The sequence below is a fragment of the Pseudopipra pipra genome, chromosome 10 (genome assembly GCF_036250125.1).
Source record: "Pseudopipra pipra isolate bDixPip1 chromosome 10, bDixPip1.hap1, whole genome shotgun sequence".
Classification (NCBI taxonomy): domain Eukaryota; kingdom Metazoa; phylum Chordata; class Aves; order Passeriformes; family Pipridae; genus Pseudopipra; species Pseudopipra pipra.
Window position 1 is genome coordinate 1,915,400 of NC_087558.1, and position 22,853 is coordinate 1,938,252.

Consider the following 22,853-nt stretch of genomic DNA (forward strand, 5'->3'; position numbering starts at 1 on the left):
AAAAATAATCACAGAATTTGTCAATATAATATCATTTATATTCATGTTTGACCTTAAAATTGTGAGGCCTGCTTGCTTCTGTTTTAAAAAAAAGGCTGAAGAGAACCACACTGATTTATTTTTTTTTGTTTGTTTTTTTTTTCCTAATTTTCAAATGAGAATTTTGCTATGTGCCAAACAATTACTTGAAATGTAAATTGAGTTCAAGTACTTGATGGAAGTATTTAAATCTTAATTAAATTAAATAACTATTTCTGCAATTACCTGTAATTATTTCACCACTAACAGGTCCCAAATCTCCTCTGGCCTAGAAATTAGTGATCAGTGAGAGCCTCCCAAGGCCTGAAATATTTTAATAGAATTTATTTTAGGCCTGTTTCTGTCAAAGGAGCTTCCAGTTCCCCTCTAAAAAAAAAAAAAGGTATAAAAATCTTGTAGCTTGGTGGCTGTGTTTGCTTCACTTCCTCAAGCCTTTCTGTGCCGGCCTTTTTTACAGCTACACCCACAAAAAGAGGATATCTCTGTTTTCAAGTCTCCATGCCAATTAATTATCTCCTCCACCACTTTATCCCTGTATTTTCTGTTTCAAGATGGAGCAAGAAGTACCTCCAAGAAAACAACTACAATAAATACACCCTATTTTTTTTTTTCTACACAGTTGTTCTGAAGGATCATTTTTACCAAAATTTCTAGAGGGGAGAAAATGTAAAGTGAAAGATGAAGCTGGGTAGAAATGAGGGTGCAGAGATAAAGCTCAGTGTTGGAGAACATTCCCTTGGACCACTGGGAACATTTGGGAAGGAGTATTGCTTTTTTAATTTATTTTTTATTTTTTTTCCCCCAAATGTAATTTGTTTTCTTCTCCCACTAATTGTTTCCCAGGAAGTTATCAGTGAGGGGAACATACCTTTTCCTAAAAGCTGGAGTTTCATGCTTTCCACCCCTACAAAGGGAAACAGGGAGAGGTAAAGCCAATATTTAGGGGATAAACTAGTGATTCCCACTATTATTTTTTAATTTCATCCCACCAGACTCTTTGTCTCAGGAACAGAGATTTTCTGTTTCTTCAGTCTTTCTGTCTGAGAGAAAGTCCTTTCTCTTTGTACAGCAGGTCTTGTGCCTTTTTAATGTGAAATCCACTGATTTGATCCTTCAAAATTGCATATTTCCAGTTGGGAAATGTAGCAATATTTTCCACAGAATGACAGCAGAACTGCAAACCCCAAATCCTAAAAAAATTAGATGTAAATGAGACCATCTAAGCCTGAACCACTGTCACCAGAATTGCTCTTTTTTCCCCCCTAATGTTTTTTAAATTATTTAAAATTGAAGGGATAAATAACAGGTTTATTTGGCTTTTACTCTTCTTTTTTTAGTAGCAACACTAATAATTTATTTAAACTAAGCTTAACCTGATATAGCAAGTATTTCTCATTTAAAATCAGTTATAAATCTCTTTGATTTTTGACTCTGTCAGTAGGGTATGATTGAAAATATTTCACCTGTACTATAGATTTGGGGCAAGAAATGTTAATTAAGGATTCTCAAATGCTGGTTTGGGTGTGTGACACAACAATCCCTGGTTAGTACTAAAGAATAAGTTGTAAGAGAACGTGTCCTACATGTAGTAACAACACCTTTAGGTGCTTGATTTTATCTTGCAGGCACAGTTAGCATTACTCAATGGAAAATATTTGCTTTTTACAAGACTGCTTTATATTTTTTTGCTTCCTTCTCCCCACTTCACCCCCTATTTTTCGGTCTTTTTTTGCTGATTTTGGTGGTTTTAGGCTAAAATTTGAAAGCTGAGGCCAAGCTGAGTTTTGATGTAGGTATTTCTGCTGATGCCAAACTGAAAATATTAAAACCAAACTGCTGCTGACTTCTGTGAGTAACATTACAAAAAACACCTGTGGAAAGACAGAAAATGTGAGACTAATTGAGTGGTTCTAGAACAATTACAAGTGCAGTGCCTGAACTCACTAATTGAAATAAATCTGATTTTAAAGTAATTCTGGTTACAGGGGGATGTTGCCAACATAAAACAGGAGGAGTTTGTCACTCTTGTGCTCCCTGGGTTCTAACACTCTATTACATGTTTTTAAGAAATTGTTCTGTGCTTTTAGTACGTTAGGAGCAGACAATTATTTTGCATTATTATAATAATATTATTATAGCAATTATTACAAATATCATGCTTGTTAATGAGCTTGAAACTGCAACAGGGAAAAGTGCATCTTGACATTTAAAAAAGAGGTTCTGGCATCTTGCTGCTATTTTTTTTTTTGTCTTCCACACCTCATGCCCCCTCTCCAGTACCTTGTAGATCTGTAAAGAACAACAAATAAAGTTATTTAACTTTTACTGAAACACTTGGAGCTGCTCTGACTGGGCTGGGCAAAGCCCTGAGGGAGTGTGTTTGCTGTTGCTCCGTGGTGACTCCTGACCAGGTTAACCTGGAGGGGACAAAAAACTCTCAGGCTCTTTAGTAATAATTAGGAATTTATTAATAATTAGGAATTATGAGAGAAATGGGAGCCCTGGAAGGAATGTCAGTTTGGGCCATGGCAGGGGGGGCATGTCTGGGAGCAGAGGCACAGCAACACCCCTGAGATTGGTTCTGCAGCCTGGCAAGGTAAGAGAAGGAGAGTCCATCCAAAAGGGAAGTGGAATTCCATAGGTAACTCCTATCCAGCCACTTTGCAAATAAATAGTGTAGAATTAGTAGCACAAGACTTTAAAATAATTTTTTATTAATGGTAGCAGACTTAAAGTTGATTTTAATTTACTTAAGAAGTTACTTGCAAACCAATTGAAACTGTTCTGAGTAAATTTTTTACTAATTACAGTAGCATTTCACTTAGATGGGTTTGATAGACTTAATTAAAATATTCTCCTGTGATCTTAAGCAGGTATAAACAGTGATTTTTTTATGTCTGTACTTCTGTAACTGATTGGAACCAAGTCTTATCCCATGGCAAGGTTATGTTGCCAGAAAGGAAGTTACCTCAGGTTTTTCACCTGCTGCTTTGTGGAAATAATGTAGGACTCACTTCCAGTGTTTTGGGGAGGAAATGAGGGAGGGCAGATTTGCTTCTCCCTGTGAGATAAGCCAGAAATTCCCAATTGTTGAGGGCTGTGTTCCTGAGGAGACACACCAACACCGGAGCACAAGGTGGGATCATAAATGGGATTGTAAAAACTCTGGGCTGGCTGGGGAAGAGAGGGTTGTTCCAGGAAGATTTCTTCAGTAAAACAGGGAAATATGGAAAGGAGAAAAGCCCTTTTCTGGGGGCAGTGTGGAGCTGAGTGATAATCAACCGATTTTTTTAGAACACACCAATAATCTGAAGTCACACGTTGCAGGTCGAGTTTGCCAATTACTGCCTTAAATTCCAGAGTGACTCTAGATTTGCACTTAATTTGTGTTCTTGTATTAAACACAAGAATGTCCTTAAAAAAGCTTCTAAAATTAGACAGATGTGCAAACAGCTCGACAAAGGCTACTTTTAAATTATTTCCAGAATGCAGAATAGTAGTTTTGTGCAAACAGCTGAATAACAGGCTTATTTTAAATTTTTCCTCCTCTTTGCACAGTACTGACATTGTAGATTTTTATATGTGCATTTATTGCTTGACTTTCTTATTTCCCACCGAGTTTATAACACTTTTTTTGAAGGCAGAGCAGAAAGTTGAGTATTTGGTACTTTTTTCTCTCCTGTAGAACCACCATCTGGTAAAACTGAAGGGTAAAAATGAGATATGGCTGCAAACATCAAGTAATAGCAGAAATAACATGGAATTGTGGGACAAAAAATCCCCAAACAACCTATTGTGGCTTACAAGAGCTGTATTACAGTCATGTTTGCAGGAGAATAATGAGGTTACAGGAATATACAGCTTCCAAAATCCATGTATGTTGGATTGGAATTCATGGGCAAAGTTTATGTGAGGAGGGAGTATGGGTCAAAATAAAGTCCAATTGAAATTACCAGTCTGGAAAATTGAAGATACACAAATGTAGCATTTATTTTTGCCATTCCTTACTGTACTCCTGCTTAAAAAGTGAGAGCTACTATTTTGTCAAAGTGGGGAAAAAAAAATACCCCAAAGCCAAGTGTCATTAAATTAAATTAAATTTAAAAAAAAGGGAGAGAGGGTGCAAACAGTGGAAGTTGCAAACAGGGCAGTGGAAAGGCTTCTCTCACTAGAGGCTTTTCTAAGAGCAAAAGCACTTTGGTGCCTTTATTAGCGAGACATTGATTGCCCAAAGTAGCCAGGAAATCAAAATACAGTGAGGGAACTGGTGTCAGATGGGGCAAGTCAGAACCACCCACCTTCCAACTGAGCATTAGCAAATGGTGTGGCAGCTGGAGACCCTCCTTCAACTCCCCATTTTACCTTTTTCTGTAGAAAACCAGCTTCTATAATAAACATTCCAAATGTTTGAATGTTTCTCCTCCAAGCCCATCCAGTGTCATTCTGGCTGCCTCGTGCTGATGGTGCTGAGAAGCTGCATGTGCTGTTCTCAGAGCCCTTGCAAAATCTGTTCCTGTTCCACTTGCTTCACTGTTCGAGAGAAATTCAAATATTACTGTGCTCTGTCAAACAGATTGAAAATTCTAAGCATTGTTATTTTATTAAGAGAAGTTTGCCTTATGCCAGGGCACTTCTGCCCAGGCTTCCATGTTAAACCCTTCTGAAAATAAATTGAAATTGGGTTATAATTTGGATTGATCAAGATAGATTTGCTTCAGGAGGACAAAAAAACCCAGACTTTTTGGCTCTGGCTGCTCTAATCCTCCCCAAAACTGGGAATTAAGGTGGCTGTGGGAGCTGCAAGCCCTGTTTTCTGCAACTTCAGGTCAGTGCTCAAAGGACAGGTTTGGTGATCACTGTTGCATGTAAAGAAAACCCTGCTTCCAAATTGTGTGGTCTCAATTTTCCTATGAACTCAGCTCATTTTTTTAGGAATAAATGTTCCTGCTGTAACTATTTTAATCTGAAATTCCTTCTGTTTGCATTAAATTTTATTTAGTATAGTAGTAGTAGTATTATTTAGTACAGTAGTATTTAGTATTTTATATAATACTCCATCACCATTAATCTTGTGATGCTTGACAAAGTTCAATTAAATATTCTGATCACTCTGCATTCAGAGATCACTTAAATGAAATGGAATTGTGTAATGCTATAAAGTTGCAAACTAATTCATTTAATCAGTGAATTTAGTAAGCAAATTAAATGGACTTATTGACAGTATTAGGAAGTTACAAGATGACTGTTGTTATGTTGGGATTCCAGTAAAGTTTGCTGATACCCAGCACCACTCAAAGATTTCGGACTCAATAAGAAAACTTCCTTTTATGGGTCTTTAAAAGCCTTAAAAGCTCATATGTTATAAAAAATATGCTGCCACTACAGTGAAACTGGTGAAATATTCTTAAAATATTCTTAAAATACTAAATATTAGAACCACAGTTGTCATATCTAAAATGTGGTGGTGGTTTAATGTGATTTGGAAACAAATTGTGTTTTGACTGGTCCCCAGGCACGGGAGGTTTTTCTGAGATATAATGTTGCATTTTCTGGGCAGTGTTTTCTGTCAGACTGTTCCTCCCGAGCAAACCAGCGTGATTTTCGATCCAGTCAGATGTCACATTACCCACTGTTTGAATCTGACTGGTGCTGACAAAGAAACCCTCAAAAAACTAAACCACAGCAACGGCAACACAAAATTCCCCCCCAAAACCACCCAAACTCCCCCCTCAGAGCAAATACATTTCCAGCTCCTGGGTTCCAACCTCTGTCCCGAAGTTTTCAGCACTTTATTTTAAAGCTTCACATTAAGACACCAGAAATTGCCAACCCAAAATTCTGGAAACCTCTTTTTAACTACTCCCTGCCATAATTATTCTGTAGGACAAATGCTGTATTAACTGTTTGTGTGACAAAACTCAGGGTATTGCATAACACTGCCTTCCAAAATGGTTTTTTCCCAATATTCGGGCATGACAAGAGGAGGCAGGAATCAATAACAGCAAACATCTTTCTAGGCTCTCCAGAAACAACTGATCCTGACAGAGAGCAGGTTAGATTAGATATCAGGATGAAATCCTTCCCTGTGAGGGTGGGGAGGGGCTGGAATGGATTTCCCAGAGAAGCTGTGGCTGCCCCATCCCTGGAAGTGTCCAAGGCCAGCTTGGACAGGGCTTGGAGCAACCTGGGCTGGTGGAAGGTGTCCCTGCCCATGGCAGGGAGTGGCACTGGATGGGCTTTAGGATCCCCTCTGACCCCCAAAATATTGTTCCAAATTCTCCATGAAGAGTGATAAGGTTGCTGTCAGTAATTTTTGCTGTCCATGTCTCATTTCATAGCAGAATTTTAGAATGGAGCACACCAGCTGTACCCTGGAACTCCCTAATTCCAGTGGCAGCACCATCCCAGCCTGAATTAGTGTGCACAGCACAAGTGACCACCAACCCCAGTTTATCCCATCTGAGGCTGTGTCCTGTCAGTGTGGGGAGCAGCACATTGTGCCAGTCAGATCTCTCAGCTTTGGAAAAAAAAGCCCCCAGTCCCAAATGTAAAGGAAGGTTTGTGGAACACAGTCCTGCTGTGTGCCAGGAGCAGCACGTGGAGTTACCTCAGGAGTGAACAGAAGTATCTCGTTTCTAGACTGGTGTAAGAGTGGCAGAAAACTCCCCTTTATCAGGCATTTTCATAACCTTGATTAAAATTCAGATCTTTATGTGCCAGAGAACCCTTGATAAACTCAGATTAAAGCTGTTTGGAGAGGATCAGCTACCTTTGCTTAATTTTAGAGAAAACAGTAGTTGTAGGGCAGCCTCAGGACACAAAACCAGTGGTAGAACCTGCTGCTGGTGTTGTCACTCCTGTCATCTTTATGGGCATCCCTGGAATCCTCCTGGGCTTCCACAGAGTGGGCACAGGGATTACTCCTGGGCAGTGTCAGGCACTGCTGCTTCACCCCACACTGACCCTCAGCCCTCAGCTGAGTTTAAATGTTAATATGAGCAATTCTTACACTAGTTCTTGAAGGCTTTTACGATTTACTTCCTTTAAAGTCTTTGCTCTTTCCTTAGGCACAGTAGAAATCTAAATTTATAAAGTATCTTCAACAATAGTTCACCTCCTTGAGATTTCAGCTGTGCAGAGAAAGACAGGTCCTAAATTCCTGGAAGTTCCTCCTGATCCTTTTCATCAGGGAAATCCCTTTCAGGTGAGAAGGGCTCTTGCCCTTATGACCTTGCAGCCTGGTCTCAAAGAAGGTTTCTCTGGATTTGCCACCATTTCCTTAGAAATGTCTCCACAGATCAGGTTGAGTTTTAGAATGTCCCAGCTGAGGTTTCTGGTGACTACCCTGAGATGTTCTGTAGGAGCTGTCACTGAGATGTGTGTTCACTGTACACAGTTGGAGTTTGCCACCTCTGACTAGTGCTGTACGTGCATCCCAGTGGATTCACACTGATGGAGAAGGCTCCACCCATGCTGCATAAGCTGAAATCGGGTCTGTAATTCCATTGAGAGCTCTTGGATTGAGTGTAGAGTCTTCCCAAAAGGCTTGGTGGGTATAGAAATATGGAATCCCAGACTGGTTTGGGCTGGGAGGGACCTTGAAGCCCATCCAGTGCCACCCCCTGCCATGAGCAGGGACACCTTCCACTGGCCCAGGTTGCTCCAACCTGGCCTTGGACACTTCCAGGGATCCAGGGGCAGCCACAGGTTCTCTGGGCAACCTGTGCCAGGGCCTCCCCACCCTCCCAGCCAACAATTCCTTCCCAGTATCCCATCTCCCCCTGCCCTCTGGCAGCGGGAAGCCATTCCCTGTTGTCCTGTCGCTCCATCCCTTGTAAATACTCTCCATGTTTCTTGTAGCCCCTTCAGGCACTGAAGGGCCACAGTTGGGTCACCCCAAAGCTCTTCTTCTCCAGGCTGAGCAGATCTGCTGCTTTTCCATACGGTGCTTTCTGAACTTTTGTAGTTCACCATTCCACCCTTGGCAGCTCTGCCCACGTCACCAAGGGCTTGGGGTTGCCATCCATTTTGATTGTCTCCACACAGCTTTGATGTCCTTGGCTTTGCACATTGCTCCCTCTCTGAATCCAGGACCCAGAGGGAGGCAACTGAGGGACAGGAGCAGAGTTGTCCCGGGGTTCTCTGTGACACTTGGAGCTGTAGGTGTGTGTGAGACGTGCCCAAGCCTGTTCTCATCCCTTCTCCACAAATGGCTGCCTGGGCTGCCTTGGTTTCACTTTCACAAGTGCTCGGCTGTGTTTCAGATCCTCCCCTACAGAAATGAGCAAAGTTGCTTTGGGGGGTTTTAATCCATAATTCAAATGATGGCTGGAGTGATGAGCACAGTGAACAGGTTAGGAAACAGTTAACAGTGGTAACAGGTTTAACAATGCACAGTTGTAAAATGTGTTTCCCCTGTCATGGCTACTTTTTCAGTCCCTTTATCAATCAAAATAGCTGGAAACCTTTTAGTTTCTGAAGTATTTTCACTATAGGAGTGAGAGAAACAGGTTTCTTTATATATTAACTTGGAAAATGCTACAAATATTAAATAATACTTAAAACTCCTATTATTCAGTTAATAGTTCCTAAATATTTTTACTCTTGATAAGAAAATAATCCAAGTATTGCCATTAGTGAGCTACAGAGAAACCTCACACCTCATCATCATCTTTCTTAGATGGTTGTGGCTCAGAGATGGTTAATTATATTCAGCCAAATCATTAAAAAAAGTTGACTCACATTCCTTGCTTGTCCAGAATTCCTGATTTTTCCTGTTAAATCCAGGGGAGTTTTGTGGTTTACAGCACCTAAATCAGGGGTATACATCCAGTGTAGGAAATTCTCAGCCTTGATGCTCAGCATCTGAATTAATCTTTCCTGTGGTTGTTTTTTCTTGCATGTAAACAGAGGAAATGCTTTAATGCAAGAAGGAAAAATAGAGGCTTCTGACAATTCCACAGAAATTTAGGAGGCTGCACAGTTTCCTACCCATAAGCTGACAGGCAGTTTTTGTGTAGAAACCCTACTTTTGGGGCAGTGGAGCAAATATGTAGTTGGAATTTTATATAGTACAGCAGGAGTTTTTAGAAAACGGATTGTTTGGCTTTTTGAGATTTGTAAGAAATCAAAATAAAGAGTTTTGTTGAGTTTTCTTGTCCTGTCAAAGCTGCTGACACTTTTAGGCACAGTGGAAACCAGAAAATAAAATCTTAGATGCGTTTCAATGTAAAAGTGAAACTTAGATGCAGAATTTTAAATTGAAAGAAACCCCCCTGCCTCTGTGTTTTACTCCAACAACAGAATTACTGACAGGAAAGGCTTACCTGAGTAAATACCAATTCTTAATGTTGTACAGTTTGTAAAAATTCACTTTTTTCTGTTCTACTCAACTAAATAGTTACTATTTGGAAGAAAACCTGGTGTCACTAAGTGTCACTGTGAACTGAGTGTGTGCAACTAAATCACTTGGGCAAAAATGGTCACTGTGTTCTGAGCATAAAGCATCAAGAATTGTTTTGTTGGCTAATGATAACATAAACAGTCTGATTGGCTCAGCTTAATCCTTCCTAAGTCTTATTTTTAAAAAGAACAAATCACTGTTACTATTCACCTCAATCATTTAACATTGATGGTGTGCGTAAAGGAAAATTAAAGCAAGGAAGCTTGCTACTTAAATAATCTTTTTCTTTTTCCAACAAGGAAGCCTCAATTAAACGAATTACAGTTCCAGTTCATCCTCAGGTGTGATTTTATGGACCTGCTGGTTTCTAAAGAGTCTTCAATCCTGATAAAACTGCCCTCAGGCTATTGAGAGCTCCAGCACCAAGGACATGCTTTATTCTCCTCTTCCTTTTTTAGGTTGGCAAAATACATTTTGAATCTTTAGAGAACTGAAGGAATGGTTACACCTGAAGGTTGGCTCCAGAAGAGACACATCACCACCACCTTAGAGGAGAATTCTGTTAGTTCTGATCTTTGTTTTCCCAAATACATATGAAGGTCGAACTTAATGATCCTGGAGGTCTTTTCCAACCTTAATGATTCTGTGATGTTCCTGCTGGAATAGTTTTGATTCCATAGATTTTGTATTTTTCCAGAATACTCTTTCCCCCAGCAAAAAAAAAAAAAAGCCATTAAGAACAGAAACCACCCAACTTTTCTTTTCCAAGGGGGAAGTGGAACAGATCTCGATGATGAAGCCCAAAGGGCAGACGGAGCACGACGAAGGAATGCTGGAATATTTGGAAGATATCATTGGATCTGCACGGCTGAAGGAGCCCATCCAGACTCTGTGTCGCAGGGTGGAGCTCCTGAACGAGCTCAGGGGAGAGAAGGTGAGGCCTGGGAAGCTTTGATTTAGCATTTCTTATGGAATTATTCTCTAATTCTAGGGGTGCACACACAGCTGTGTGAGGAGAACTAAAACCACACTGAATTACTTGTGGAGATCTGTTGCAGGACTTGCTTTCGGAACATTTTATTGATGCATTGACTTCTAAAAGTATTAAATAACTCCTAAAAGTTCTAAATAATAAAAGTTCTTTTTACTTGCTGTGTCCTTGGTAAATCCTAATCCTGTTGCAGGCTTGTTTTAAAGGCCATGAAGGAAAACAAAAGATGTGCAGTTGCAGAATTAACTTTAAAAGGTTGAAATATAGAAAATAAACTTGTATGTGTTCTTTCAGAAAGCTTGTGCTAAATCCCCTCTCTGAGTTAATTCCTGATCTCCAGCTCTCCAGAGCTGTGTCCTACAAAAAGTCCTGGGGGGTTTCTCCTCGTGGTTTCCCCCTCTAGGCCTGGCTCTGCCCCAGCTCTGACCTTCTGTTTTGTTTAGTTAAATCGAGTTAAAATGGTGGAAAAAGAAAAGGATGCCTTGGAAGAGGACAAGAATCACGCCATTGAGTTCCTGTGTTTGGAAAACAAAATATTTAAAGAAAAAAATCATATCTCTCAGTACTATATGTAAGTTATTCTCTAAAGCTTTGGGGTGGCTTTAGAGGGTGGTGTTAAACTCAGCTTTAATATCTCTAATTAGAAATGTTTTGCATTTCTTAATCAGTAATTAATGTTATAGTTTAATACTTTACATAAACCACGTTGTTACACTGAAGCTTCATGGGAAAAAGTGGAGTTTGAGGGTTTATTGTTGTGGGGTTTTTTCCCCCAGCCATGACCTAAAGAAACGAATAAAGGATCTGGAAATGCAGAAAGAAAAAATTAATGAAGAAACAAAAAGCATCAATGAGAAAAGCAGTAAACTTGCAGAGGAAACAAAAACCAAAAATAAAGCTCTGAAAGAACTTGAAAAGTAAGTATTTTAGGGATATATTCACAAGTACTGTGTTTTACATGTTCCCCCACCAAGATCTTAAATTATCTGATGAGCAGAGTCACTTCTGCTGTATCTAAACATTCCCTGGAATGGATTAAATGATCTTTTGCACAAAAATAAATTACAACAAATTTCCGTTGGTCTGATATGGTTCTGCAGGTTGTTTCTCTCTGAGAATCTGGGTGATATTCAAATATCTGATATTTTTAATGGATTTTAAAGTACATATTTCTTTGTAGTGACTGTAAAAAAATAATTGGGAGGTGGTTTTTAGATTTACAACTGTGATGTTTAGGTACAGGGATTTAGATATTTTTCTGATGAAACATCATTTCCTCAGGGAAAATACTGTGAATATGGTAAGTATTGGATGTTGTTATTCACAAAAACTGAGTAATATTGGTTTACATTCTCTCTACTCCACTGACATTATTTTTATACTGTATGAAATGGATCATTCTTTATTTTTTCCCTCAGGAAATGCAATAAAATTACAAAGTTCATAGAGGAAAATAAAGAAAAATTTAATCAGTTGGATTTGCAGGATGTGAGAGTGAGGGAAAATCTAAAACATGCCAAAGGCAAGATTAAAAAACTGGAGAAGCAGCTTCAAAAGGATAAAGAAAAGGTAATTGAACCACAACTTGATTTAGTTGGAGAAGTGTAATGGGTTGTGAGAACATCTTTGGGCAGCTGGGAGAAAATAGAAAAGAAACCAATTGCAGTTTGTGCAACAAAGATGATGGAAAAATGAGGTTGAAATTATTTTAATCAGATATTTTAAGTCCTTTAAATCAGCCCGAGATTTTGTATGCAAATCACTTCCTGCAGTAGTGCATTATGTCCCTTAGTTGAGTTAATTTAGTGGATCTGTGTTCTCAGGTTGGTTGTTTCCAGCTGTTGTGATCTGAACTCACTCTTTGGATCATGTGGGGAGTTCAGAATTCCCTTGGTTTCAGTGGGAGAGGGAATTAAAAGCCTTTTCCTTCTGCAGATCGAAGAACTGAAGAAAGTCCCTTCCACGAGCAGCAAAGCCATCGATGAGGCAAAGGCAAAGAAGGAGCTCCTGGAAAAGGCAAAGGAGAAGGAGGAAGCAAAACTCCAGCAGGTCCTGGCCAGCCTTCAGGATGAGACAAAAGAAATTCGGAAGGAAAAAGAGGTTTGAACAGTTCTGGCTTGGAAAACTTGCTGTGTTAACTTTGCTGAAGGACACGATCACAAGACACTTAGGAAATGCCATTTTCTGTGACAATTCCACTGTTTCATTTGTTACCTCAGTGCAGCCTCACTGGGAAGTTAATCTTCAATTTATAATTAGAGCTAAATCTTTCTTGTCTGCCCTTATAGTGATCAAGTATATCACTCATATGTTTGTAATAAATAATCTTACACTTCCATCATTTAAATGCACTTTCACTTTCTCCCACCAAACCATTTAAGCCAATATGCTACTTCAGCAAAGATATTTTGGAATGGGATGTTCCAAACCTTTCCCAGCTAATAATCTGCCTTTGAATTAATGGACAACTGCTCTTGTAGTTGGACAACTACTCTTGTACTCTGGTGGTTGTTGAAGCTGTTCAATCACTGAACACCTGGAGGCTGGAAATTTATCCTGTAAATTTGGGGGGTTATTTTCTGTACTTGAAAACGTGGATTCTCCACTTGAGCTGTAATTTAGCACAAATTGAGAAAATGATTTAAAGCTTATATGAAAATGTTCTGTGATAATTCCCTGAAGTTCTTTATAATTAGGACAAATGCCTTGTTTAATTTCCACCCAGCATATGTTAATAAATAAAGAAATCCTGGTTCTTCTAGAGCACAGGACTGTTTTCTGCTGACAGCAGAGCTGTAAAAGAACATCCCATTTCCTCTTTCTCCTTTCCCACAGTGGCACTGAGGTAACAAACCCCACAGTTGCCTGGTTGATCTGTCCCCTCTGGCTGATTTGCAGGGCAAAGAGAAGGAGCTGATGGAGTTCAGTAAGGAGGTGAGCGAGGCCCGTTCCAACATGGAGCTCAAGCAGTCGGAGCTGGAGATCTACCTGAGCAGGTACAACACAGCCCTGGCTCAGCTCAGCCAGGCCAAGGAGGCCCTGAGCAGCACCTCAGAGACCCTGAGGGAGAGGAGAGCTGCCATCCAGGACATCGCTGGGAAACTGCCCCAGGCCGAGCAGCAGCTGAAGGAGGTGACGCTTGACTTTCCTGTTTCATTTCTTGGAGTCACAACACAATATTGTGACACAAACCAAAGTGAATTGTTAACACTAATCTCAAATAAACAACATTCAAACCCTATATTCTAATACTCAGTTCACTGAGGGAATAAGTATTTGATTTCACACTTAGTTTGGGTTAAGCCAATGTTAATATTAAGCACTGAAATTACATCCTGCATATCCCTGCAAGGGAATCGGGTTAAATATCACACTGAGACATGTTAAAGAAATAAATGGGTGTATTTCTGAGCCTTCTTCAGGCTGGGGAGGCCCTGGCACAGGTTGCCCAGAGAAGCTGAGGCTGCCTCTGGATCCCTGGAAGTGTCCAAGGCCAGGTTGGAGCAACCTGGGGTAGTGGGAGGTGTCCCTGCCCATGGCAGGGGTGGGACTGGATGGGCTTTAAGATCCCCTCCAACCCAAACCATTCTGGGATTATTTGAATTTCATTCCTTGCTCCTCTCTTATTCCCCAAAATAAAAGATAATGCCTGAATCCAGTAGTTTTCACGAGGCTGAGTGAGTCAGTGTCTTTCTTGCTTTGAACCCCCAGAAAGAGAAGGCTCTGGAGAAGCTGGAAAGGGAGGAATCGGGGGTGAAGGATCTTGTGCGGAACCTGCGGCGAAAAGTGGAAGAAGCCAAAAGTTCTTTAGCGCAAAGTCGCAGTCGAGGAAAAGTGCTCGAGGCTCTGCTCCAGCAGAAGAAATCTGGGAATATTCCTGGACTATATGGAAGACTGGTAAATTTTAGGAGGCTCTTATACTTTTAGGCTTAAACTTTAGAGGAACTGAGTGGTGTTTCTGTGACTGAGTAAATGTGGGATGCCTCACTTCTCTGGTGCTGGGGATTTCGAGAGCAGACCTGTAAATCCTGTGGAATGGCTGTAAGGTAAAACATTTTTCAGTTCTTTCCAGTTGGTTTAAAATTCAGAGCTGAGGTAGAATTGTTCATTCCTGTTGCACATCACTGTAAATGTGCATTTGGTATTCTGCAATTTTTCCCCACCTGTCCATCCAAGGAGAATTATCTCTGCTTCAGAAAAATGAGTCTGTTCAGTGTATGTACATTTGAAAAAAATGTGTAGATTTACTAAAAAGGATAAAACTCCAAGAGCAGCCACAGCTCATCCATGTGCTTCCACCTCAATTCTCAGGGAGACCTGGGAGCCATCGATGACAAGTATGATGTGGCCATTTCCTCGTCATGTGGAGCCTTGGACCACATTGTTGTGGACACCATTGACACTGCCCAGGCCTGTGTGAACTTCTTGAAGGCAGGAAAGATTGGAGTTGCCACCTTTATAGCCCTGGACAAGGTGAGTCCCAGGGCTTGGGCAAAACTAATTGTTTCACTGTTAATTACAGTCTGATTGTGTTTGCTTTAAAGCCTTAACATCCCTTCGAACGATGGCATGACCTCAGCATTTATCCTAAAGGACATCTCCTTCCTTTATTTTCTTTGTGGGCATAGATGACTGTTTGGGAAAAGAAAATGGGAAAAATCCCAACTCCTGAAAATACCCCCCGGCTGTTTGACCTGGTGAAGGTGCAGGACGAGAAGGTTCGCCTGGCGTTTTACTTCGCACTGCGGGACACCCTGGTGACTAAAAACTTGGATGAAGCCACCAGAGTGGCATTCCAAAGGGATAAAAGGTGGAGGGTGGTGACACTGCAAGGACAAATCATCGAGGTGTCAGGTACTGCAGCACACACTCGTGCTTTGTAGCTGATATCGAAGCCCAACCTGTTCTCTGACCTCTTGTCATCCCTTGTGCTGCAGGAACGATGACTGGAGGGGGGAGAATCCTGAAGGGCAGGATGGGATCCTCGGTTGTCGTGGATGTCTCAGAAGAAGAGGTTAGTACAGAATCCTAATGAAAAGGGGAATTCCCTCAGAGTTCCTTAGGGTTTGGCAGTTCATAGCACGTGTGTGTGTGTCCTTTGAAATCAGCATGAGCAGGGAACAGTGTGGGATGTAACACTGACAATGGTTTATAAAGCCAAAATTCACAAGGTTAGCAGAGGTTATGGTGCTCTTTAGTGCATAAACGGGTGGTCAGGCATTGGAAGGGGCTGCCCAGGGAGGTGGGGGAGTCCCCATCCCTGGAGGTGTCCCAGGAAGGCCTGGCTGTGGCACTCAGTGCTCTGGGCTGGGGGACAGGGTGGGGATGGGGCACAGGGTGGACTCCATGACCTGGACGTCTTTTCCAACCTCAGTGATCCTGGGACTGTATTTTTTCACAGCACAGGTGTCATAAGCCCATTATTGAATGTTTAGTCCCATAGTGCTACCTTTGGTAGCTTGGGAACTGACTGGAGGTAGGGATGAGAACATGGAAGATATGGATCATAAGGAACCACTTCTTGCAGAGCAGTCCAACAGAAAAGACAGGTTTGGGCCCTCACTGGTGTCCATGCAAGATTTGTCAAGGAGTGTCAGAACTTGCCTTCCAATTTGTATTTTAGGAATACTTTGGCATATCAGGATGCAGTTTGCTTTTTCTTCTGAATTCTTTTAGGTTTTAATCTGCAGTTGCCCCTCATTTTTCACCATTAGAGCTGATGTTCGTTGCAAATTATCAAATGTCACCTTTTTACTCCACTCGATCCTTGTGTTTGCAGAGCTCTTTGTCTGTGGCAGTGACAGCAGGTAAATGATCCTCTCTTTCTGTGTAGGTGAGTCAGATGGAGGCCCAGCTGCAGAAGGATTCTAAAAGAGCAGTGCAGTGCGAGGAAGAGAAATCCCAGCTGGAAGAGGCCATAAGGAAACTGCAGCAGGACATCTGGGAAATGAGGAACACCTCGGAGAAGTACACGGCCAGTATCCAGGTGAGCAACACCTGAGCTCTGCAGGAGTGTCCTGGAGTGCTTCCCAGCTCCACACAGTCCTGAGGAGAGTCCAAGGACAGGATCCCAACCCCGTTGTGTTCTTGTTCTCCCCAGAGTTTTGCTGAGCAAGAAATTCATCTAAAAAACCAACTCAAGGAACTCGAAGCGAACGTCGTCGCTGCTGCTCCCGACAAAAGCAAACAGCAGGAATTGGAAAAAGCCCTGGAGGGTTATAAAAAAGGTACATTTTGTGGAGATGGGGGAGAGATTAAAATGGTAATCAACAGAGGAAGCAATGATTTGGGCTTTGTGCTTCAGTTCCATGTCTTGGTTTGGGACCTCATTTCTTCTAAGGGGGGGTAAAAGGTATTTCTAAAGATTAGAGAGTAAAAAATATTTCTTTTTTTGCAATTTGTCAGGATGAATTAAACATTAATTTTAGTATTTTGTTTCTTTGGTTAGATTTTTCTGGCTGTATGACATACAGATTCATAGGGAAACTGAGTTTAATTGGAACCAGTAATGAGGAGATAATGTTATTAAAGTCAAGTGAAGGCTCTTTCCATGTTCTAACTAGACTGTTACATGAGTATAAAATAAATCCCCTGTGGTCTGTGTTGGGCACACATCCTTGTGAAATAACACTGTTGAGCAGGTGTAGTAACTGCACAGTAACACCAACAGTTGGTGGCCAGTTCTTAAAATTTAACCTTTGAGCATTTTCTCATTAAATAAATGCAAAGAGTGAGCTTGGAATAGCTGCTTATGCACTATCTCATGTATTTAAGTACCCTGTGTACATGAAATTATCCAGTTAAGTGTTTAGGGGTTTACACCAGAACAGCTTTGGTAGTAGAAGAGTGTCAGAAAGACGTGGGTGGTATTTTTCTGTTTGTCACAGTTAAACTTACCATTTTTCACAGTATAAAGAAATATGTGCAGTTCTCAATACAGTGAAAGAGCAGAGCCTAAATCACTTCAATCACTTGATGACTTAAATCTTGATGTTCTCAGCAGTTCCACGGGTGTCACAGTGATTCACCCCCTTTGTTCCTGCCAGGTTATGAGCAGCTGGCTGAGAAAGCCCAGGAAATGGGAACTGAAGTGAAACGGCTGCAGAACCTCATCATGGACATCACCAATAGTAAAGTCAAAGCCCAGCAAGACAAAATTGATAAGATTGACAAAGAGATAGATGAATGTTCCTCTGCCATCACCAAGGCCCAGGTGGCAGCCAGGACTGCAGACAGGTACAGCACTCCCACTCCTCAGGCAGCTCAGGGGAAACACCAGTTTGGGGTTTCTGATCATTTCAAAGTCACATTTAATCAGCAGTTCTCTGATATTTGCCTGGCACTGAACTGCCATATTTCAGCTAAAGATCCAAACTGCCACACACACTGGAGCAGTTCAGATCTGAGGGCACTGATTTGATGATGAGACCTGTCAGGAAAGAAAATGGGGTCTATTTTTGGTGTTAGCTTAGCAATCCATAGTGAATATTTGGAACAAATGTCCAGTCTGTCTCTGAGAGAAGAAATTAAGTCATTTAATGAGGGTTGGCTGCTCTGAGCTTAAGGAAGACAACTTTGTTTTCCTTGGATACCTCAGGAGTGTGGGAGTTGATGCCTAAACAAGCACTTCCTCCTTGGTTGTCAGCAAATTGTGTCTCGAGGTTATTTTCTGTCACATTTGCCCTTGTTTGGGGTGCACAAACATCTCTGTCCCCCTGCAGGAACCTGACAAAATTTGAGGAGGCTCTTCAGCGCACGGAGAAGGAAATGGAAGAGAATGAGAAGGACATTAAAAACCTGACAGCAGAGCTGACCACGCTGGAGGAGAAAGCCACAGAGGTGATGAATGACTGCAAGCAGGCTGAGGTAGGTGGCACCTCCAGGTAAACCAGGGTGATGACTGACATCCTCACTGTATCCCACTTACAGCCCAATCCCATGCAAATGTTGGTGTACAGCTGCAGACTGACATTCCAAGGAATGGCAGTGGTGTATTTTTATTTTTTTATACTCACCTGGAAATTTATCTTGACCCAGTTTGCTGAATATTAGAAAACAACTTACACCAGGTTTCCCCAAGGAAATTATTGGATTTAAAACTTGCTTAAAAATAGACTTTTTTTCCAGTTATGTGGGATTTTAGTTTCCCATCTGGATTTCTGGATGTGAGGGAGGGAAAACAACCAGCATGGCTGAACTTCTTCCAAATACAGCTGGGTTTTGAGCCTGTCTTTCTCTAAAACTGCCTTTTAGCTAAAAGTGTGTGAGTGTAGGACTCAAGATCGTAGTTTGATCCAGATCAGGAATGAAAACATAAACTGCAGCCTATTTTCAGTCACTCCACAATTCAGGGAGCAGCTCATAAATCCAAGGCTGTGTGTTTGTTTGCATCAATCCCTGTAAATAAACACAGTGAAAACAAACCCACAACCCAAGAGAGGGGTGACATTTTTGCAGGTGACTGATGAATGCCCTGTTTTGGTGATTTCTGTCCAGGAAGCTTTGCCAGCAATGCAGGAGGAGAAGAAGAATTTGCTCCAGGAGCTTGAAAGGATTCGGGATGAGGAACATGAACTTCAGAGTGAAGCTCTGAGCATCAAACTGAAAATTGAACAAGTTGACAGTCACATCTCTGCCCACCAGGGAAAGGTTAAATACTGGCAAAAAGAGGTAGGGAAATGGTTGAGGTCCTAAACCTTCAGTCATGGAATTGTGGGATGGTTTGGGTTGGGAAGGGACCTTAAAGCTCATCTCATTCCACCCCTGCCATGGGCAGGGACACCTTCCACTATCCCAGGTCCCAGCCCTGTCCAACCTGGCCTTGGACACTTCAGGGATTCAGGGGCAGCCACAGCTTCATCTCACAGGATGAGCACATGAACATCTCATTAAAACCAGATCATCTGGGATAAAACTCCTCTTCAGCTCACAGTTCAGTGGTGTTTATGCAGGAACAGGATAACGGGGTAAAAGGATATTTATTGTGTTTTTCACATCCTATTTAAAGGGAGTTGTGAAGAACCTTTGAGTGTTCGGAGAAGCTTCACTCTGTACCAACACAGAAAATACTTATTTTAGAGTGATAACTGTTAGGATTTGAAAAGATTCCTGGTAGTGGCTGTTGCATTTCAGATCTCCAAGCTGTCCCTGCACCCCATCGAGGACAAGCCCCCCGAGGAGCTGCCGGTGCTGGGTGAGCAGGAGCTGGAGGCGCTGCAGGATCCCGACGGGATCACCAAGAGGATCGCGCTGCTGGAGGCCCAGAGGCACGAGATGAAACCCAACCTGGGGGCCATTGCTGAGTACAGGAAGAAGGTAAAGCCTCACCAGGGCCATCCCATCTCTGGGAATTCCAGCAAAAAGGAGGAGTCCTGCTCCTTTTCCTTCAGGGAATTGCAGTGGAACCCTGGGATTTTCCCATTCCTGTTACCAGCCTGAGAGTTTGTCAGCTCATCCTCAACCAAGTTGTTTTAGGAGCTTCCCTAAGCCTTTTGTATTCCAGATTATCAGCTGAAGGCAACTTCCTTCATGATCTTGGAGGTCCTTTCCAACCTAAATCATTCCCTGACTCTCCTGTGAATGTTGTATTTAGAGTCAAGTCTTCGCAGCTGAGACAGAAAAAATACTGAAAGTTTTTTCTCCTCACTTCAATAATAGTGGACTATCCATCAGGTTAAATACTTTTTATTTTAATATGATTTTTCCCTCAGCAGCAAAGGAGAAGAGAGGGATAATTTTGGGTTTTTTGTTTGAGGGCTGTTAGCCTGAAATTCTTGAAAAAGGCATTTTCAAATGGTAGGAAAAGTGGTTTAAAATGTAAATCGAGGAGGCACTTCTTTAACTGCATTTCTGTGGTGCTGTTTGTGTTTCCCTGCAGGAGGACCTGTACCTGAAACACGTGGGAGAGCTGGACAACATCACCAACGAGAGGGACAACTTCAGACAGGCCTTTGAAGAGCTCAGGAAGCAGAGGCTGAACGAGTTCATGGCAGGGTTCAATGTCATCACAAACAAGCTCAAGGAGAACTACCAGATGCTCACCCTGGGGGGGGATGCTGAGCTGGAGCTTGTGGACAGTCTGGATCCCTTCTCCGAGGGAATCATGTTCAGGTTGGTCAAAGTACTTCTTAATTGTCATATCCCTTTTCTCAACCTGTTTTTAAGTTGAATTTCACTGATCATCAGTGAACCAAGACAGGCTTGCCATTGGCAAGGTACTGGCACAATTCACAACTTTTTAGGTCTGGGATTCATTTCTCCTGGAGAAATTGGGAACTAACAGCAGCTGGAAAGCTTTGACCTCATTTCCCAGTGCTGAGTTCCCAAATCTGCCCAGGGGATGGGGGCAGTCACGTGTTGTGCCACAAACGCTCTGAGGAGCATGTTCATGATTTAGGAGTTAAAGAGCACTTGGGAAGGGAATTCCCAGGAGCTGGGAGGTGTCCCAGCTCCCAGGACAGCCCCGTTCCAGCAGGTTGGGCTCAGCCACACCCCAGCTGGGTGGGTAAGTCAGGAAACCCCTCCCTGTTTGCAGCGTTCGGCCTCCCAAGAAGAGCTGGAAGAAGATCTTTAACCTGTCGGGGGGTGAGAAGACGCTGAGCTCGCTGGCGCTGGTGTTTGCCCTGCACCACTACAAACCCACCCCCCTGTACTTCATGGACGAGATCGACGCCGCCCTCGACTTCAAGAACGTCTCCATCGTGGCCTTTTACATCTACGTGAGTACCAGGGGCACCCTCTGCCTGCTCCCTTCCCACCAGCACACACAGGCTGGCAGCACAACTACAGCACAGTTTGGATCTGCAAGGACAGCTCTCAGGGGAAGCTCAGGAGGAAGCAGATTTCCAGAAAGGGCTTGAAATTTTGCTCTCTGCGTGTTTTTTTTAAGCTCCTAAGTTTGATGCTTTCCCAAAGCGAGGGGACTAATGGAGGATTTACGAGTGTTTTCCCTACAAATCCTCTTTCATAAGTTGTCTAAAGAGAGCTGGAATTTGCCAAAGGTGCCACATCTCCATGTGCTGTTTCCTCTTTAAAATCCCCCAAACCCTCAGCTCCTGTCAGCTGAGAGTACACAACTAATTGAGCTCTCAGTGATGCCTCCATGTATCCAAGCTCATGATCTCTCAGGAGCAGGCAAGGTTGGATTTATACTTCCATTTCATTCCCATGAGCTGTCCCATCAGTGTCTCTGATCTGTCTTGATTAGTAGGTTTTTTCCTGCCTTTAAAAGTCCCTCCCTCACCATATTTAAGCAAAGCAAACCCTTCCAGCTACGGTTGTGGCTGCCAGTTAAACCTGGCATGTTCAGAATTATCCCAAATGTCACCACCAGTTTTCGGAACAGGTGGCAAGGATTAGGATCAGCTACTTTAAATTAGGGAAACACCTGGAAATTCCCTGCCTGCAGCTGTAGGTTTAAACTTGGCTTCCACAGTGTGTCCACAAAGGAGGGTCCATCACCCACAGGTGAGCCAAGGGTTTAATTCCAGCTGCAGTTTAGACTGACACAGACAGTTAAAACCTAGTACTGAGTTTAGCTTTTAAATGCAAATTTAACTTAATGTAGAGCTGTAGGTTGTATTTTGTGCACAACTTTGAACTTCCATGAGCAGCCTAGTCTGTGCAAGATGTCCCTGCCCACAGCAGGGGTGGAACTGGATGGGCTTTAAGGTCCCTTCCAACCCCAACCATTCCATGTTTCTGTCCTGGAGAAAAGGGGCTCAGAGCCCTGAACTTACCCTGAGACTGGTGGGCTCTTAAGCACAAAATCAGTTTTATTTCTAAAGCACCACCAAGTTCAGACACTGTTACCTGTTGTGCCTCAGGGTCACACAGCCAGTGCTGGTTGAGGCTGGTCCTCATTAGCAGAGGGTTTGCTTTCCCCTCTTCAAATCCACGGGAATTGATTTTCCTGGTCACTCTCAAAGCAACCCTGGCTCTGACAGTCCAGGTGACCCAGCAATACCCCCCTCCAGCCTTGTGGGATTCCTGGAACGAGGATGGGAGCAGGAACTCTGTGGCTGGTGATGACTCCTCAGTCCTGTCCCCTGGGCACGGGGCTCCCACCAGGACAGAGCTTTGGGAATGCTGGGCACTCACAAGCCCTTTGTGTTTCAGGAGCAAACCAAGAACGCCCAGTTCATCATCATCTCCCTGCGCAACAACATGTTCGAGATCGCCGACAGGCTCATCGGCATCTACAAGACCCAGAACACCACGAAAAGTGTGGGCACCAACCCCAAAAGCATCGCTCTGAAGGGACTGCAGGAACTGGCTGCCCTGGAAGGGAGAGCCCAGAGCCAGGGGGGACCCCAGAGCCAGGAGGGCCCAAGTGCCCTCCCTGCTGCTGCTTTTTAAGTCTGTCTGAGCTACTTTTATTTTGTTTTGTACATTTTGTTAATAAAACCCCACCTCGATAAA

General features: G+C 42.6%; 1 protein-coding gene across 7 annotated transcripts in view; it reads left to right on the plus strand.

The window, feature by feature from the left end:
• Positions 1 to 22,853, plus strand: part of SMC4 (structural maintenance of chromosomes 4) — a 30,300-nt gene extending 7,447 nt beyond the window's left edge. For 6 of the 7 annotated variants that reach the window (XM_064665752.1, XM_064665753.1, XM_064665754.1 and 3 more), the window contains 19 exons: positions 10,212 to 10,376; positions 10,877 to 11,004; positions 11,210 to 11,350; positions 11,852 to 12,002; positions 12,369 to 12,533; positions 13,332 to 13,565; positions 14,145 to 14,330; positions 14,745 to 14,906; positions 15,062 to 15,287; positions 15,371 to 15,447; positions 16,267 to 16,419; positions 16,534 to 16,660; positions 17,480 to 17,669; positions 18,155 to 18,299; positions 18,930 to 19,103; positions 19,566 to 19,748; positions 20,311 to 20,543; positions 20,968 to 21,151; positions 22,551 to 22,853. In XM_064665752.1, coding sequence (XP_064521822.1) covers positions 10,212 to 10,376; positions 10,877 to 11,004; positions 11,210 to 11,350; positions 11,852 to 12,002; positions 12,369 to 12,533; positions 13,332 to 13,565; positions 14,145 to 14,330; positions 14,745 to 14,906; positions 15,062 to 15,287; positions 15,371 to 15,447; positions 16,267 to 16,419; positions 16,534 to 16,660; positions 17,480 to 17,669; positions 18,155 to 18,299; positions 18,930 to 19,103; positions 19,566 to 19,748; positions 20,311 to 20,543; positions 20,968 to 21,151; positions 22,551 to 22,790 — 3,264 coding nt within the window. In that variant the 3' untranslated portion in view covers positions 22,791 to 22,853. Of the gene's footprint in view, positions 1 to 6,225; positions 7,244 to 10,211; positions 10,377 to 10,876; positions 11,005 to 11,209; positions 11,351 to 11,851; positions 12,003 to 12,368; positions 12,534 to 13,331; positions 13,566 to 14,144; positions 14,331 to 14,744; positions 14,907 to 15,061; positions 15,288 to 15,370; positions 15,448 to 16,266; positions 16,420 to 16,533; positions 16,661 to 17,479; positions 17,670 to 18,154; positions 18,300 to 18,929; positions 19,104 to 19,565; positions 19,749 to 20,310; positions 20,544 to 20,967; positions 21,152 to 22,550 lie in introns of those variants that run through there. The other variant, XM_064665758.1, reaches the window with a different exon arrangement.